Raw genomic sequence first — 20,083 nt, 5'->3', positions numbered from 1 at the left:
TATTTCAAACTGTAATTGTTCTAGTTTTTATTACAACGGGACCGATTTTACACTTTATACTGTAATTATTCGTGTTTTATTTTTTCCTTGATTGCCATGTTTTTTAGAAACCTCAAAAATTGGTAAAAAATTACCCGTAACAATCGAAAATTAGAAACCCATTAACCTATCAGCCTGGAGGGCGTCGTGAAAATTATCTGCGCTTGTCAAGCTCCCGAGAAGCTACGGACCGGCACGAGCTTGCGCAAAGCTCTCCAACACAATAAAAGTTTTATCCTCGTCCTGGGTACGCCGCTCCAATACACATATAACCGCCTACTCGTGTCCGAGCAATCGAGTAGAGTTCTTACGGATGTAAACATTTAAAATAAATCTAGTAGTAGGTAGAAAAATTACAACAACAAATCTTAACATGCCGGCCTGATCATGTAATTTATTATCATCCACTTTGAGATAATAATTATTTATTACAAATTCATTAAGTAGTTGTAATAGTTATAGTTAATAATATTAATTAATTAATTAATAATAAATGTAATTAATTAATTATAATAATAACAATAATAGTAACCAGTGGTAGCAGTGTTTTTATATACCAATATATAAAATAAAACATAATATTTAAAAACGATTACGGGTACGTGAGCTCGATAAAAGCAGTTTGACGCAACGGGAAAATCCATGGCTTGAAAGAGCCAGCCAAGTAGAACGTGATTGACATTCACAAAGCCGTCGAAGAATAACTTTTTTTTACTTAAAGGGTTTCTATTCAGCCAGGTAATATCAATATATATGTATATATAATTTACATACAATCCTTTTTAATAATTTCCTGATATTTTTAACAAATTATTAACAATGATGATTCGAAAGTAAAAACCCGACGAAAAAATTATGTATTGATTTTTTTTTCATAGTTTATTTTATTTTATTTTCACCCCCCCCCCTCCCCAACCCCCTGATAATTAGCAAAGCTTCCGGGGCTGGTGAACAAGGGTGCGACCTGTTAATATATCATTGTTTTGAAAATGTAAACACCGAGACGTAGACGGTCAATGACTGACTTAGTTTTGCTGGATTTAATTGTATTATATTATATTAGGGCTTGCTATCTTCTCTAAGAGTCCTTGGAAGTTGCGGCGTAGATATTTAGCGGGTACCCGGTATACGACCGACAATGTAAATAAAAGTGAGTGTGTTAATGCACGGACGTCTATGTATAAAGTATGCGTGTGTATTAATAAATGATTTACCATTACCATTATCGCGAGTATGTAGGATGTTGAGAGTAAAGAAATAAGGGAATAATAACTGTGCCATGGTAACATAAACTATTATTAGCAAATATGTCAGATTATAACACTTTGTCGTGTGCTTAATGGTATTTATTACATTAGGGCTCTTTGATATTTCATTTATTCATGATAGTAATTATAATAATAATAGCAATTTTGTTTTAAAAATTTATTATTCTCTTTAAAGTGAATATTAACATGATAGATTTATTTTTGTTAATTTTTAAGAATCACATATGTAGAAAATTTACACATCGACGGTCTAATTAGCAATTGGTCTAACTACTTGTTTTTTTAGAAGATGATTTTTTAACATTTTAATGTAGCAATAGTCTAATTATAAATTATTTGAATGATCCAAACCAAAATATTATACCTCTATTAGATTTTAAATTGATAATAAATTTTGAACTAATTGTTTTTTCGTGACAAATAAAAGATTTTCTAAAATGGAATTTTGGAGAGACAATTTACTAATTATAACGTTGACATATGTTTAAAAAGTACTTGCGAGTACTCAATTCAAAAAGAATTTTATTAATATTTTTTATTGCGAATAATTTGATATTTTTAATTATTATAGTGATATATAATAATGATAATAATATTTACGCAAATGAGAGTAAACCGAAATGAAACCACTTCGGGTTATTTAATATTGATTGTAGATATAAGTGCTCTGCTATTAAGTGCAATAGTAAATTTAACATTCACTTCAATATCGAAATTCTAAATTCGGTTAAGTACCCAAGTTCAGGATTATTTTACCACGGAAAATATTTTATTTTAATTAAAGTTGTGTCAATTGAAAAGAGGTCGAGTGTTTTTCTTTTTTAGAAAAAAAAAAAAAAAAAAAAAAACGATGAGCTTTGAATATTTTTTTAAACAACTTAGCTTAATTAAATAAAAGTTGCTGGATTTAAATTTGAATTTTTGATTTCTATCAAACATGAAGAATTTTTTAAATAAAATAGTCTGAAAATCTGGGCAGAATATTCATGAACATAAATATGTAACACATTTGAAGTGAAAAAGTGAAACATTTATTGTGAAATTTTTAGAATAAAAAATAGAATAAAACTCTGGGTGAGTGATCCAGTGAATAACAATGACCGAGAACATCTGAATATATATCCTACCCGCCAGTTAACATAATTAAGCTTCAACAGAGTCCATTACTTAGTCATAACATTCAGATGAGGCGTAGAAAGATTAAGATACAAGCATTTATCACTGGGGCTTAGGGCTTAGCTGCCCCATTTTTAATTCCATTATCTCTGAGCTTTACCCTAAATTTTGAGCTCCGTTCATGGATTGATAACAAGGAAAAAAAGTTTGATAAAATTACGGTCGACAAAAACTACGCTGATAAATTTACTTTTCCTTATCTTGGGTTGAATTATTCTTAAAATTGTGGTACTGTAATATGTAACATAAGTTTTTAAACACAGATAAAAAATATCGTTTTTTTAATAAAAATTAAATAAAAAAATTAAATTCTTTTTCTCGTGAGTTTTTTAAAAAACTTGTTGAATAAATAAATACAGCGCATTTCTTTACCGTAAAACTGCAGGGTGATTTCGACCCTTCAAGCTATTGATTTTCTCAACGACTTTATGCTAAACGCTTTTTTGAAATTATTCTTAGTAAGACAGTAGGTCAACCGTAATTCACAAGATTTATTTTCCCCATATGGAAATAAAAATAAAAAAACAAGTTTAGTCACTGACCTTTCATTAATCAGACAAAGTACCGGCATTACAGTATATTAACAAACATTTCCAACCCGCATGATAGTGGTCAGTGATAAATGACTAATTCTGTCATCATTATATTATGTAGTACAAGTTTAGGAGAAATTCAAGGTATTGTTTTTTTAATTACTCACAAATTGGCAACCGTCCAACATTTCTTCTATTGTTACTCTCAACTCCTGGACGGAACTGTTATTTATTTCCGGGATGCTCGAGAATCCAGGGATATATTGCCGATAAAACTTACGACACTTTTTCTGATAAACCAACGCAGAGGTTGTAACTCTAACTCTGTTTTGAAAAACGGATTATTTGAGATTGAAAATTTATTTTTATAAAAGTTTTAAATAAACTCAGCTCAGTAGAACTAATCAGACCAGATATTGCGCCATATGGTTAGATACCAACGTATTTATTATGAAAAATAACTCGTGATGTGTAGCGAAATTTACTAGTATCATATTTATAAAGTTCAATATTCGGTCACTCGTTTTATTTTAATTTGAATATAGTGCAGTAAATCAATCAACTCATGTAAAACTAATCCAAGTTTGAAGTTTGAGTGAGAGCTATTAATTAAACGAGAAACAAAAAAAGTTTCAATCCATTTATGGGTTCACGGGATGTAATCGGATGAAATATCTTTTTTTTTTTTTTTCTTTATATTAGTTTACTTTTTTTATTCGCATCACCAGTTAATAAAGTTTACTCATTGTTTCTCAACTACAAGTCTTTAACTTGTAAACAAGACTTCAACTTGACTTAGTTATTAAGTTTTCGTCTATTTTTCAAAAGTACAAGGAAGGTTTTTATTTTACAATAGTTCATACGTGTAATTTTTCAAAAATTAAGCAATAAAAAAAATAATAATGTGTTTTTTATATTCATAGAAAATTATTACAGAATTTTTCATCTCTTGGAACTTAAAATTAAAAAATTAAAAGAAACTTTGTGATAAAACAAAAAAAGTTTGCTTTCTTCTTTTCTGTACAGCAAAAAATTATTTCTGGTACTAAAAGAACTCGGAAACAAAAGATAACTCCCGTATGAATTTTTAATAATATTCCTTCACGTTGTAAAATAATGTAAAGTACAATATATACATATATATATAATAAAGCTTATTGCAAACGAATTAAGGGTAATAAATAAAATCTCGAGGCAAAAGAAAAAAAAATGAAAAAATATAAAAAGAGAGGAGATAAAAAATGTCTTGTTTTACCTCGTTAATTTTAATCTTACATGCTAACTACTGAGGATCAATATAACCTGGAGAGGAAAATGGTTGTACAATAGGTCACTAAACAGGTGGTTGGTTGTATAATCGATTTGAGGGCCGATATTCTCGAGGCTGGAATATTTAAAAGATATAAATGATGTGTAAGAAAATAAAGTTACTTTTTCAGGTCATGTAAACGCGAGAAAAATATTACTGTTTATTTCTTTAATATTAAACAAATTGTGAGCCAACAAAATCCACACCCTCTGTCACGCAATATATGACAGCTTTATGTAATTATTCCTAGCTACTGTAGTACATTAGCATAAATAATTGGCTGCATTTTTAATGTTAAAGTTCGAAGAATGAACAATTATTTCTTTTTCTGTCGGATGAGGAATAATTTAATTTGTAAATTCGTAATAAGTAGCCTAAAACCTAGATCGATATGTTAGCTTTTAAATTATTAAACTTGCTAGGAAAAAATTTTTCATTTCGTACAAAAATATTCAGTTGGTTTAAATTTTTATTCTAATTTATTACGTATATGAATTCAGATAATATAATCGGTAAGTTCTTGGGAAAAATATATGTAATATATATTATGAATTTTGCTTTCTTCGGTATGTAAAATATTTCATTTATTCATGAAAAAAATTTTATGCATTTATTGAATAAAATTCTTTTTTAAAGAAACTTATTCAAAATAATTTAATCAGAAAAACTTAAAATTTTTTTCTCTATGAATTAAATTTTCTAGAATTATTTAAAAAAATTTTTTTAAACATTAATAATTTATATCAACCGAAAATTGGAAGCAAAAAATAAATAAATAAATCACTATCAAGATTTTTCCTCTAGAGACTCATTCAGTCTCACTTTCCCTTGCCCTTGATAATCGATTCTCTCGAATTTTCAGCCTATAAAGCCGTACCGAGTATTTGATTTCTAAAAAGCCTCTCTGAAATAAAATGTTTGCGGTATAAAAATTACAATATCGTTGAATCGCATGAATTTATAATGTAATTACTTGAAATGCTAGCAGTAAGTACTACATTAACAGAAAGAATCTTTTAAATTGAGTTAACAATATCAATAAAGTTCCCCAGCATCCAGAAGCCTTCAAGAAAGTAAAGTAAAGCTCTCCAAACAGATTAGCCGCCAAATCGATATCATACGTTGAATTAAAAACTTAAATATTTATTCTGACAAACTTCTCGTGGTTATAATTATTATTATCAGCAAACCTTCGCCTTTAATTTACGGTCTGTAATGACAAGCTCAACGCCGCCTAGCAATTTTAAAATTACACCGCTTCGAGTTACCTCTAATTCCGTCAGAAAACTAACTCAAGTTCGAAGTTCGATGGAAATTAATAAATATATCTTTTCTCAAATCGGAGAAAGACGATTAATCTACAATTAAATTTACATTTACATTAACCTCGGTATGAAAAAATTCATGTCATTCCACATATTTTCATTTTCCATCTGATATATATTTATCACAGAGTATCAATCTTTTTTATTACTGTTATTTTATCTTTTATCCGTATTTATATTCGTGATACTGCTCATAAACCGGATAAACGATAATATATTTCATCGTTGACAAACAAGGGTCATATTTGTGTCATAAATACATTTAATTTTGTACAATAATCCTATTTGGATAATAATAACAATAATTATATATATATTATTAAGAGAATAAGAAAAATTTTGTGTCCAAGATAGTCATATGATAAAATCGGGTTTTTTAGTGAAATTTACTTTATCTCTAGATACATAATTAAGAAATGACCTTGTATCTCGAGAACTATTGACATTTTTAAAGATATAAGCTCATCCCGATGTTACACTCATCAAGACCTTTCATTTGAGTACCCACATCAATTTTTCATATATTTTATATATTTATATATATTATATATATGTATGTATGAAAAATATATCAAAAATGCATGTGGGTACTCGAATGAAAGCTCTTGATGAATGTAACATCGGGAAGAGCTTATATTTTTAAAATATATATTATATATATGTATATATAAAAAATATATCAAAATTGAATGTGGGTACTCAAATGAAAGCTCTTGATGAGTGTAACATCGGGATGAGCTTATATCTTTAAAAACGTCAATAGTTAAGAAAATACAGTGCAATTTAACAAAAGTCATTATTTAATAAAGCAAAATTTTATTTATTTCAAATCACATAGTGAATGCAAAGTTGCTAGTTATTATTAAAATATTAATAATAATAATAAAATTTGATGCTTATTCTTACGGAATCATTCATCATTAACTAATTAAAGTCTCACTCGGTTGAATGAACACAATAAAATCCAATAACAATATTACTGTATCTGTATCTAAAGAGAAGCTTTTGTTGGAATACTTGTATTTGACACTTGATTTACTGTTCACGGCTCGGTAAACCGGCAAAGATCTCTTGACAATTTATCCAATCGGATTAATTATTATAATAGCGGTCTCAATTGCTGATCGTTAATCATTGATTTTATTCATTTTAAGCACAATAGAAGCAAATTTAATAATAAAACTATTCGGAATTTAATATAAATTACGAAATGCTTCAGAATATAGTAGGCCTGATCTCGAGAATAATATACAGCTCGTGCAAAAGATTAATTATCGAATAATATATACTACTCAGGACATCAAATTGGCTCGATCACGTTCTGGTTCTTCCGACCGATAAATTTCATTAGTATAAGTGAATTGATGAACTCAAGGGTCTGTCTTCATACTGTGCTAGAGGGTAGATGCTAAGTAACCCTCGATATAGTAAATACAACATCCGGTTGAGAAAGATGCTCAGGATGACCATTAATTCTATTTCCTCGATGGGTCGACATCTATAAGCTATTGAATTTTAATTAGCTAAGAATTATTTTTAATGTTATTTTTTCTTAAAAAAAAAAGTGGAACAATTTCACGGCGATTAAAAAGAGATTTAGAAACGATTCAATAATCCAAGAAAAATCGCTTCTGTAATGTATACTGGACTTGTATATCATTAATAATATTACCTCGATAGATAAATAATTTTCCTAATACCTAGAAAACTTTCCCCATCTGTTGTAAAATAAGATTAATTCATTCTAAAGCTTAGCAATTTATCCAAACTATTTCCGATCAATACTCAGTTTTCAAACTTAAAAAAACTTAGATAAAATAATTCTGTCAAAAATTGGGCAGCCGAATAATAATTTTGGTGGTCAAACGAGTAATAATTTTTCCACAACAGAGAATTGTTTTCATAATTACGTTCCCGAGTATTGGATCTACTAAATGGCATGACTATTGAACTGAAAATAAATTGCCGTGTATTGAATAATTTTCCGCGCTCTCATAATTAAAAAATTTTCATTATCGCAAACTCGGAACTGAATTAAAAATAGTATAAATAAATTTTATTGAAACTCGAGGACGAGTAATAAATTCACATATTTTTTTGCTTTTTGACTCACTATTCCTTTGCTCATGTCTAGTTAACGTAGTTAGTCTAATAACAATAATAATCATGAGAGTAAAGAATTGATAATTTGAAATTTTAATCAACGAAAAATCCGCTGGATTTAACTAGGTTAGATCTGAAAGCTAAATAGAAGAGTTTTATTTATTTATTTTCTTTCTTTTTACTTTGTAACTCATGCAGGGCTTCATCTTATTACCGGTGGGTACTCTTTATTGTGAAGTATATGTAATGATCCCTGAGAAATATTCTCTCATGAGTATTATCAACATGCTGCTTAAAGTTAATGCTGCTTGGAAACCCTTAATTGCTTTAATAACTGAGGCAGTTTATGGCTTTATGAATAATCCGTTTTTATTACCAATTATTTATTCAAAAAATTTCCAAATAATTAATATTTTACGAAATTTAAAAATTTTTCTGCTTAATTCAAGACAATGTTAATTTTTTCAGTGTATTCTGCATTAAAAATAGAATAATTAGAAAGAATTTTCAACATTCTTAAAAAATATTTACCACCCTAACTTTTGGAATTCAATAAAAGCCCTTAATTAATCAACAAGGATATAATTAATGACCAAAATGAATAATAAAGACTTGCGTGGTTAGTAAAATAAAAACCCGCGGTAAAATGGATGTTTTGAATGAAATTCTCCAGGGTAGGTGCACACGTTGCGTTTGCGTTCTGTCAGACCAGACATGGAGGAAGCTTATTGATCGCCGCTGTATAACACAACCTGGCTCCAATGTATATAATCATTGTTTCTATACCGTACCGGTTCACGAAAGATCACAACAACATTATTTATATACTTTTGTTGCCAGGATAAATATTGTTCACTTAGGTCCTTCGTTTTATTTTTTATTTGTGTTTAGATTTCCGTCTCTATTCGCTAGACTAAACTGTTTTTGGAAACGTTGGAAGCTTTCTTGAAATGATATTTAGATCTACCATTTAGTATTTAGTATTCCGGTGCATGCATGCCAAGGGTTTGTTTATTTCGAAATTAGTAGGACACGATCTTGTACATATACTATGTCTGCAGTTGCAGTCTGATGAAATGCCAAGCCTCGAATAATAAGTTCGTACTTGTATTTGTGTGCTATCCAGACAATAGTCATGAAAACTTACTCTAAATTTGTAAGTTTGGTACAATAGCTAATGTAACTTGACATCTATTCGAGCTGTCGGAAAGTTAAACACAGATGTTTGAATTATTAATATATATGTGAGTATTCTAAGCCGGCCAAATTTTAGATAAAGTCTATACGGATTTCAAACTTTTATTTCTTCGTGAATTTATAAAAACTCAATCATTTAAATAGTTTCAAATCTTTTAATGTCAACAAAAAATTATTAAACATTCCTCATTTATTCTAAAACTTTATCCGAATCCAATTTTTTTTCCTCAATTTTTATTCATCCCACATACTTGAAATTGATTTTCCAATTACACGGCTAATATCACGTTCAATCGGGTTTTTTTTTTTTTTTTCCCCATATAATACAATACTATCGTATAGAACCAGTAAATTTCCATTATATGACTTTTACAAAATAATATCATTCAGCAAAAAAGTCACCAAGTTCCGCATAAACGATATTCGATGTATTTTTTTCTATTTTCTGAATAGAAAAGTGGGTTGAGCTTTTATGTGACCACGAGTACCCTATTGTCTTTCTGGTGTGCATTAAATTTCCATATTCACGTCGATAGTCACATAATTGGGCTTTTAAAGCTACGTTTTAGATGTTCGGATAATTGTTCCGTATTTATGTGTATGTATTGATTAGCGCGAAAGTAGTTCAATTGCTGCGTTGAACTATTGGCATATATTATATTATAATAGAGTTGAAGCTGATTGAAAAGAAATTTCCAAAACGGAAATCATAAGAGAGTCCAAATATATGCAACGATACATATTATATAGAGCTACTAAAATTTTATAAACTGACACTATAAAGCTAATGTTTGGTTTATTACATACTGCGTTCTGGGCAACCACTGGTTATTTCTTAATAAAAAAATTAATGGCATGCGAGAAAAAAGCCAAGTCTCGTGGGTCGATAGCAAATAAGTCGGGGTTAAGATGATAGGATGAAAGCTGTATAATAGTCTACTATACTATACCGCAGTGTATGTGCTATAAAGTATGTTGTACGTGGCTCTGGACTATGCTGAGGAATAAATAGGGCGACATAGCGCGTTCTCACCACTCCATTTTATTTCTCTATCTCTTTCTAAACAACCGACTGCTCTCTTTTATGTTGAAACTCTATATAATACTGTACAGTAATGTGCAGGCAAATAACAACAGCACATAATTAAATAAAATAATAAGAAAAATTATCGAGAGGAAATAAAGGTCAAATTTGAAATCGATTAAATATAACACAAATACGTCTAGACAATCTCAATGGTATCATTCTGCTTGTATTTACTGAGGGAGATAAGTTTAGTATCATTCGATGAAAGTGCTATCTAATTTCATCCCCTTTGTTTAAAGTATGACACGCCGTTAGCTGTAAATGAATGGTTCATTGTTTTATGATTTCATTATGATTACGATTTAATTTGAAGATATTTCTGGCCCTGTGTTTCATTTTCTTGTACACTGAGTGAGGAATTTAATAACTGTTGATGTATTATATATTAATTTCTTTATAAACCTCAAACATCATTTATCAACACGACAAAGCTTATTATTTTTTTTATTTTTTAAAAAAAACTGTCACAATTCAATACAACAACAAACGTTTGAGCTCACTAAAACGAGTTTTTAAGAACCAAATCCCAGAGCATCAAGGAGACTATCTAAAAGCTTCCATAGAAGATAACAGAGAATACAACATTCGTATAAAATATAAATATAATCTATAATCTGTAATCTCTAAAACTGAATTCCAACGATGCATCCTGCAACGTAAAAAATAACAAACTACTCAGTCCCGATATAAAAAAATTTATAAAAATAACTGAATAATAAAAAGTGGTTACTGAGCAAGGTATTGTTTGCGGTGTTGCAGGATGCACGCGGTTGGATTGCACTCGGCGCTGGCCATCAAGCGTCAAAGAAACCGGCGAGATGAGCAGCGACGAGCCCGCGAGCGCCGCTACAGCGCGCAATCCGGGGAAAGCGGCCTGACGTCTCCTAGAGCCTCGACGGGGTCCTTGGACCGGCACCACCGACACCGTCATGTAATCCAGCAACACCACGCCGGCCAGGGGATGGTCGACTCCAAGGTGGTCACCTCCATTGGGATGCTCCATATCGGGGTGGTCTTCCTCGTCCTGGGAGGCTTCCTCCTGGGCAGCGGACTCCTCCCAGGTGACCTGGCGACCTGGAGCTCCAAAGGCTCCGGTGGCTGGTGGAACGAGCTGGTCGCCACCGGGCTCTTTGCAGTTGTCGTCGGAATTTTCCTGATCGTCTTGAATCGCGTAATTGCTAAGCGGGAAGAAGACGACCTAGAGGAGTACGTCCAGAGACAACTCACCAGGTCCAGGTCCGGCCACAGACTCGAGAGGGACGTAGAGACCGGAGGACTCACCACCAGACATGCCAGGAAAGCGAAGCAGCTCAAGAAAATGACCTCCCTCAGCTCGATCGAGCTGCAAAGCGAAAAAACCACCAGTTCTCCCCCCAGAAGTCCTCCTCCCGCGTACTCTCCACCTCCAGTTGCGAATGGGGACCACTCGGTCCAGCCGCCACTCTTTTTGGAGCAGATCACCGAGGAGGAGATCATCAGCGACAGGCTGGAGACCTCGACTACCAACAGTCTCAGTCCGGGGTCGCCTAGCGAAACTAGAGAGCTACTGCGCAATAATTCTCGACACTCTAAGCATAATGGCACTCACACTCCCCAACACAACCACAATTATCACCATCACGACGAGCATCCTCCGATTTACGTTTCTGCTAGGAATTAATTAATTCACTAATTAATTGTTTAAGGGTCTTAATAAGCACCACGGAAAAGGTTATTTTAGTTATAAAAAAGGATTTTGATTGGTAGTTATGATAGGTAAGGATAGTGAATTACAAAGATGTTGATTGCGAACACCAAATTATTATTATTGTTTTTGTCTAAAGATTATTTATGCTCGGTTGTTTATTGTAGTTATTATTACTATTATTATTATTATTATTATTATTATATGTATAGTTATTGTTAATCTTTATACTTTGATATTTTAGCGAGAGTTCAATCATTTATCGATAATTGCACCTGTAGGGTTTAGTTAATTGTACACGTAATTAATATTTTTAATACTAATGATAGTTCGCGGTTATAGTTAGTTAGTTGATTATTACTTTGATTGCCAATTTAGTTCTCAGAGGATCAACGACTATTAGCAATTACGCCGAGATAATTCAAGTAATTTGGTAGTTTTTTTATAGAAGTAATTAAATTAATTATCTGTGAAGAAATTTTTTGATATGGTTTGTCTTTTTTGATGGTCATGATATGTATGGCTTGATATATTGTGTTTGATAAAATGGTATTAAAAATCTCCAACAGATGGCGCATGGCCACTGAATCGTCTCACTGCAAGAGAGTTAAGTTTAATACCATAAAATTTTTTCACGGATATTATTAATTAAAAAACGAAAAATTATAAAATTTTAGAAATTACAATCTCTAATTAATTAAAATTACAATCAAAATTTCTAGTTACATAAATAATAACTTCAATTTTTATAAAAGTTAATCAATGTCAGTATTTTGTTGCTTGCGCGTATTCTGTAAAAGATCTAAAGTAATATAAGAGCTCATTGATCATCAGTGACATATCGTCGATACAAGTAATTCAGAGAGATATATAAAAAGAACATTATATACATAAATAATATTCGCTTATATTTTCAGCAGAGTACAGATAAAAATCAATACATCTATTATATATATCGTAACCGATAATAATAATAAATATACGAAAACGATTTATTAAATACAGACGTGATTGACGGACCAAGGCAAATGTTGCAAAATTATCACCGGCAACATTATCTAATAAAATATATGAAAATACGAAGCTATTAAAAATATCACTTGCAACTTGCAATCGCATTTTTTAAATAATAAATTCTTTATATATAAGTATATTGAATATTAAATATACAATTATAGGTTAATTTATTATTATAATTATAATACCAATAAGCCAAATATATACTCGTTTATAAAATTCATCTTTACACAGATTTTACATCGATGTCGAATGGATTTAAATAATTATTTACCTGTCTCGTCCTCCGAATAAATAGCCGGGATCGATTAACAAAGTCTAATAATTATTTGGATTACGCAAGTCTGCTCAGAAATATATACATCTATTATTTATCATTTATATATATATTATATTAGATCATAGAAGATAAAAATTATAAATTATTTACAATCTTTTATTATATATAATATAAGTATACACGTTTAATAATATTTAAGCTAGTGAATTGATATTATTAAAAGTACATTCCAATTTTTAATACCTCGAATTATTTTGCGTTATAGCTTAAGCATTTGAGAAATTCTCCGAAACTTTTTATTATTATTTTTTTGTTTTATTTTAGTTAAATAAATTTATGCAGATGTTCTGATATCAATTTTAATTTTCGAATAAAAAATTCTATCAAGAAAACTTTTTATTAAGATTACAGATAAAGTACTTGGTATTGATGTCAATAAAGGGAAGGGATGAAACACGGACGTTTACTTTTTAGGCAATCATGATTTTCAATGGAATATTCAACTGAATAATGCTGGATAATTTTTTTTTTTCAATTCCTCTTAAATCAAATTAAAATTTTTTTTTTGTTAAATAAAATTTATATTGTTCCTGAGAATTTCTCGAAGAAATAAAATTGTGCTCGGGCGCTACTATTCTGTGATCTAAAAAAAAAATAAATCGATTCACATATACAAGCTAAGTGAAATCCTTCAAACAATCTCATTCTATAAAAAAATTATTATTTTTTATTATTGTTATTATTATAAAATATTACGCACATAGGTGTAACATACACATGAATAGAAAAAAGGGACATAATACATGCGCTTGCATTTGAAATGCATAAAAAGGCAATTTTATCTGAATTCTGCATAAAGGAAAGAGCTGTCAGTTAAAAATGAACTTTTCAGATCTTTAATTTCTTTAAAGTGCCTTTTTTATAATTTTATTTCATTTACGTCACTCCATTTATTATCCAACACTTTTAATACTTCTATTAATATTATTAAGTCTCTGCGAAATGTCTAAACGCGAACATTTTGGATCTTTAATTAATTACCTTTTTTAAAATCGAAATTTAATTAAGCGCATGACCTGAATTTCGGGAACACTCCGGTATATACATATTTAAGTATTTATGCGAAGAAATTCTAATAAATATCTCTGAGTTGACAAAAAACTAATTATTTGTTAATTTTAATTGCAATAATTAATTTTTTACCATTAAATTTATTATTTTTTATTTAATTAATTGGATGAAAAAATATAAAAGCAATTCAAAATAATATCATTTAAAAATTTAAAATAAACAAAAAATTTAATGGAATTATTTTATAAAATTATCTCGGTATCAAAACAGAGTCGTCAGCTCAGCAATGTTTATTTGAAAATGTGATGTGAATGAAACCAATTATTTAATATTTATGAAAAAAAATCTTGCGTGATATACTTGTATGCATATAATGTTTAATTTTTAATTTAATAATTATTAAGTGAAGTAATTTAGAAGTTTAAGCATGAGCAGAAAGGTGACGATTTATCGGGAAAATAGCTCTAAGTTACACAAAAGTAACAAAACTAACAACATATAATGAATCTTGGCTAATTTAATAAACATAATAATTAATAAATAATAACGTAATAGTTATTTATAATCTCAAAATTTACATGTTATTATATTAATAATTAATATTGTAATATTGTAATTGTAATAGTAATTTATTAATATTTCTAATAAGCTTTCTTATTGTATTCAACTTTATTCTATCACTTAAATATTTGACGCACGAATTTTCGAGAATAAACTTTATTAACGCTCCTTAAATATTTTTCAATTATTTTATTAATATTATATTAAATATTTACAGCAATCACAAAAACTTTTCAAAAGGTAAAATTTTGAGACGGTTAAATATTTTTGATATTGAAGAGATGAGAAACTACAATGCTCCTTAAATTTAACGATAAGAGATTTCTCTGAGAATTTTATTTTTCTACTAAGAAACACAACAACAGTTTCTCCAATACGAAGAATTGATTACCTCAAGCCCCACTTGATTTTACAGACAGAAGCTTTAAGTGATTGAATCCCGTGTTATATTTTGCCAATATCATTATTAATACATATTCTTGAAAAATATATTGAGTCAACAATTCAAATGCAAATCTATCCTATATAAATTTATCCAATTTATTTTTACAATACTTATTTTCTTCAGAATTTTTATTGAAATTTTTTTCAATATAAAAAACCCTTATTTCCCTCCTTCGAGTCAATTTTATTTCGGTCTAAGTTTCGTTTGAATCTCCTAATTTTAGATAAAAAAAAAAAAAAAAAATTTAATCCGACTTCACTCATAGAAATGTTAAATTTGAATCCGGACAATTCAATTAGAATGAAACGAAAAAATCTGCTGAATTTAAACTTATCCTTCAGAAATAAATTGATTTTAATTATAATATATACACTCAATAAATTTTCCAACAAAAGTATAAGCTCTTGACAAAGAATGGCATGGAGGAAAATTTATGTAATTCTAGTAACACATGGCAGTGTGGAGCAATAATGCCCTTTTTAATAAGACACCTTAGTCCTTAGCATTTTGTTTTAACATTCTCAGTCACGCAATACTTAAATAAAAAGGATCTGCAGCCGTTAATTTTTATATTTATAAAAAAATCAATAACCTAGTGATTCACTTTTGCCGTCCTGAATTTTTAGAAATTATAAATTGAATTAAATAATATCTAAAATATTTTTAAAACAATGAATGACTTTAATTTCCGATTGGGGTGAATAGATCATTATTGTGCCGACCGAAATAGTAAATTTAATTTTGTTATTAGTATCACGCTCTGAGTTTTCGATAAAATATTATATTACTTGTTCTCTATTCAATTACATGAGCGAAATTTGTGATAAATTTAATAATTCTCCTTCAAGTTATTTTATTAATAGAAAATAATAATTTTATATTTAATTATTGTTTGCAGTTTTTTGAATGAGCAAAGATATTTTTTTTTCTTTGAGCAAGTAAAATTAAAAGAAGAATTAATTTTGTTTAAAGCGAACCTTATGTTGAAGTTAACAGTGACAATAAAAGACTTATTAGTAGAACAAACCCCAGCATTGTACTAATTCAAAGTAGGATCAAACCGTTCGCTCTGAAAATAATTCCTTATGTAAATAAAGCAAGTTATTGGTGTAAGAAGAAAGCTTCATTTGAATTATAATTTCCAGACTTATAAGTTTAATCTTCATTAGACTTGGGCTTCGCATTCACCCACTGTTTGAGTTTGTATTTTGTTTATTCTGCTATTAATTTAATCTCAACGCTTTATTACAATAATTACTTTTTGAAAGTACGTCCAAAATATTATTAAAATAAAATATAAAGATGGAATAATTTTCCATTAAGATTATTTCACCACTTATTGCAACGGTTGGAGAAGTCTTGAATATTTTCCAGACCAGAAAAAGCGGTATTACGAGCTTTTGATCTCAATAAAGCTTTAAATTGTATTAATTTATGCATAATGTTTTTAAAATTCATATTTTACTACTCGAGAAAAATAAATCCAGGCAACATCTGTAATTGTAACTGCTGAAGTATTATTTATATTGAAAAAGTAAAATAATAAACGAGAGTACTTATTAATTTTCAAACTTTTTCAATTTAAAGCGTCAATTATCAATTGCTTATTCCTTCGTATTTTAGTAATTGCAATCTCGACAATAAACATTAATAACAAAACTCTTTTTTTATTTTAATATAGTTGTTTGTATTGTTTAAAATGTAAAATAAGCGAGGCTTGTTTAATTTTAGCTGGAAAGTTTTAAAGTCCAGAGAATTTCAGAGAGGAATTTATTGAGCGAATAAAAAAAAGGGCGACCATTTTAAAACTACAAAATTAACTTTTTCGAATTTATAAACAACAAAGGATTGATTGCAGCTTAGAATTTAGTTTTGATAATTACGTTAAAATGAAATTAAAATATTTAATTACTTTTGGAACTAGCCTCGATACTCGAGAATCCATTAATTTAAGCAACAATTTCAATTTATTTAAACTTTTTTATTGAAAAAAAAAAATTTCAATTCTTTTATTATCAGCTAAAAAAAAAAGAGTAATGTTCTGAAAGTTACTCTAGTAATTAGTCCAATGATAATTCACACAGTAAAAAATTTTACGTCATCGTGTAGAGTGTTAAAATTTGTGTGTTGAATATTAAGTACACTCTAGTGTGTAAAATTTAACATTCTCATGTGTTGATTTAATGGTTTAACACACTAGAATGTTAAATTTTACACACTAGAGTGTAATATTCAACACACAAATTTTAACACTCTACACAATGACGAAAAATTTTTTACTGTGCAGTATGATAAATGACAAGGAAAAAAATGCACGCCGGCGTACAGCAACATTATTATTATTATTATTATTATTATTATCATAATCATTAGTATTAAAAAGCCCTGATAGCGAAGCCTAGTCTTTTAAAATCCTTTTACCCTTGATTTTATAAAGGCAGTGTAGTGTGAATACTGGAAACTGGATATCATAGAAACACCATAGAATCCATGGGACAGATAGCTCGGAGGTCTTTGCCTGAGGGACTGAGCTGGCTGTACGCGGGTCTGGAACCAAGCACCAAGCTGGTGGGTGGCGGGAGCGGGATTATAGTGACGTATCGACCGCGCGGGGTCATTCGAGGTCACTAAAGTTCACAGCGCGTTAGTTCACGAACCTGTACTCGCAGAAATAACCAAACGTTGCATCACAGCATTGTATCATTGCCATTACCCGGCAGAAGCAGAAGCAAAAAGCAATGATCATTATCTTCGTCAAATGTCAGACAGATCATGATAAAAAATAAAAAATATTTTCATTCGAAAATATTCATGTTTTGGTTTAATTTCAGGATGATTGGAGCAATGCCAGCGGTGGCTGTACGCCATGAACGCAGGAGACAAGAGAAAAGGTTGAAACGTCCGAGCCAGCTATATCTCGGCGGACAATGGCTGCCTCCTCTCCAAGGTTCTCCGCCGACTCCCAGCCCTCATGGACAAAATAGCCATCTTGATCCTCTCCCGGAGCTCTATCTCTGTGGCAAGGTATTTTTTTACGGATTATTAATTTAATAACTAATATTATTAATTAATTAATCCTGATCTCAGATATCGGGGCTTCATGCAGTGGTAATTTGCTTACTATTGGGCGCCATAGTCTTGGTAGTTGGTCTAGTTCAACTGGCGCCCGGAGCAACGACCACAGACCACAGGCTCATACTGCTGATAGCTGGCGCTACCATACTCATTTTAGGTAAGATCACTCCTCAACTATAACTAATGAAATTTTATAAATTTTAAGAGTCACCCTGATAGCCACCACCTCATACTATAAGTTCTTGTAGATAAATTTACCGAAAAGTTATCGTTAAGTTAACGTCAAGTCTATAAATGCTCATCCTTATATACAAGTTGACAATAAGATAGTGCCGATATTTAAAAACAAGTTATCTATAAGTCTTCTAACCCGTTATCACCTTTTCGGTCATTTTTATGCTACTATAAATCTAATTCAAGTGGATGGAAATTTCCATCTTCACTAACAATTTGAGACAATTCGTCTTCGGATAGTTAGGTGATAACGGGTTAGAAGAATTATAAAAATCACGGTTGAGAAAAATTAATAAAGTTATCTATAAGCTTATAATCAACTTAAATAGAAAATTTCGGTAACTTAACGGCAATTGTTTCAATACATTCGTTGAAGTAAAGTTGACCATAACTTTACGATAACTTGTAGATAAAACTTATTGTCAGCTACTTTTCGTCAAGTTATCTATAATTCGCGGCATTAGGTTATCTGAAAGTTATAGTATGAAATGGCTATCAGGGCATTTACCCTCTTTTGACCGCCACAAATTATCGAGAATGAATTTTAATTTTAAAATTATATTTGGTTAATAATTTATAGAAAGATGTAATTAGATATCGATAAATTTGTGACGGTCACGTGAAAAAGATGAAAAATAAAATTTGAACTTTCCCCAGGGATCATTCTCGCCGGCGTGAGGTGTTACGTCCTGCACTGCATGCCTTTACCAACAGATTCTCCAGTGGCGACGCCATTACCGCCTCCCAGTACAGCAGATCAATCGTCAGTCGCGAAAGGGACTCTCGACTTGTTGGTAGGACACGAAAATCCCCCAGAGACCGAGCAAATGATCCACCACCATCAACATCACCGTCACCACGGAAACCACAAAGAAAAGCGTTCGTCCCAAAGCTCCGACGTCGAAAAAGCCTAAGTTACTTCCTAACTCACAATCAGTACTTCCTTTTAATCATTAATCAACTCATTGGTCGAAAAATTGTTGGTTTTGTTTTTGAAAAATGTCCTCACTGCAATCACGGGTAATACTAACGTAAAATTGTACTCAGTTTTATAATAGACCACCAAAAAGCTTGTACTTAAGCTCTTCAATTGAATTCTACAATTTAAAAACTGAATTTTAGCGAGTGTTCAAAATATTTACGAGAAAACAGATAAGAACAAAAAAAAAAAAAAAAAAAAAGGGATAAATAAGATAAAAAAAACAGCTGATAAATAAATTATTAAAGGCATGAGAAATATTTAAAGACAGCAGACTGGCTAAATTTAAATTAAAATATATAAAACGGCGTCGCGTCGTTTCTTTTAACTTTTATAACTTTCTATACACCTATAAATTATAAATAATATTGATATGTTATATATATATGAATATATTTATGTATTCTTTGCAGAGTGTGGTATTTTATTTGTCTGTATTCTAAATATATAAATATATATTATATATATTGATGAGAGTTCAAATAATATTAAATAAATAATAGTCGATAAAAATGGCGCGTAAGTTTAAATTTTAAAGTTCGTTTTTAAAAATTATAAATCAAATATTGAGTTCCTATTATCGATGTTCGATTACCGAGCACTTTTTTTATAATAAAAATTTAACAATGTATAAATATTGTAACTTGTAGAAATTTTAATGACCGTTGATATTTTTTAAATTATTTATTTCCGTTCAGTT

General features: G+C 29.9%; 1 protein-coding gene across 2 annotated transcripts; it reads left to right on the top strand.

Moving 5' to 3' along the window:
• The first annotated feature begins 284 nt into the window (after nucleotides 1–284).
• Nucleotides 285–19,639, top strand: LOC123264763. 2 transcript variants are annotated; one of them, XM_044728215.1, is made up of 4 exons: nucleotides 295–777; nucleotides 17,927–18,119; nucleotides 18,183–18,327; nucleotides 19,062–19,639. In XM_044728215.1, exons 2-4 carry the CDS (start codon nucleotides 17,928–17,930, stop codon nucleotides 19,316–19,318), a joined length of 594 nt encoding a protein of 197 aa, XP_044584150.1. In that variant the 5' UTR covers nucleotides 295–777; nucleotide 17,927; the 3' UTR covers nucleotides 19,319–19,639. The 2 variants fall into 2 exon arrangements, with proteins under 2 accessions (XP_044584149.1, XP_044584150.1); XM_044728214.1 differs by lacking the exons at nucleotides 17,927–18,119; nucleotides 18,183–18,327; nucleotides 19,062–19,639 and adding an exon at nucleotides 10,797–13,661 and having other exon boundaries at nucleotides 285–777.
• The last annotated feature ends 444 nt before the right edge of the window (nucleotides 19,640–20,083 follow it).

The sequence above is a fragment of the Cotesia glomerata genome, linkage group LG5, assembly GCF_020080835.1.
Source record: "Cotesia glomerata isolate CgM1 linkage group LG5, MPM_Cglom_v2.3, whole genome shotgun sequence".
NCBI classification, from domain to species: Eukaryota; Metazoa; Arthropoda; class Insecta; order Hymenoptera; family Braconidae; genus Cotesia; species Cotesia glomerata.
Note: the sequence above shows the minus strand (reverse complement) of the source record. Positions and strands in the feature narration are given on the sequence as shown.

What these genes read in the sequence shown, in the direction of transcription:
- LOC123264763 (XM_044728214.1), top strand. Translation starts at nt 10,798, where the DNA reads ATGCACGCGGTTGGATTGCACTCGGCGCTGGCCATCAAGCGTCAAAGA.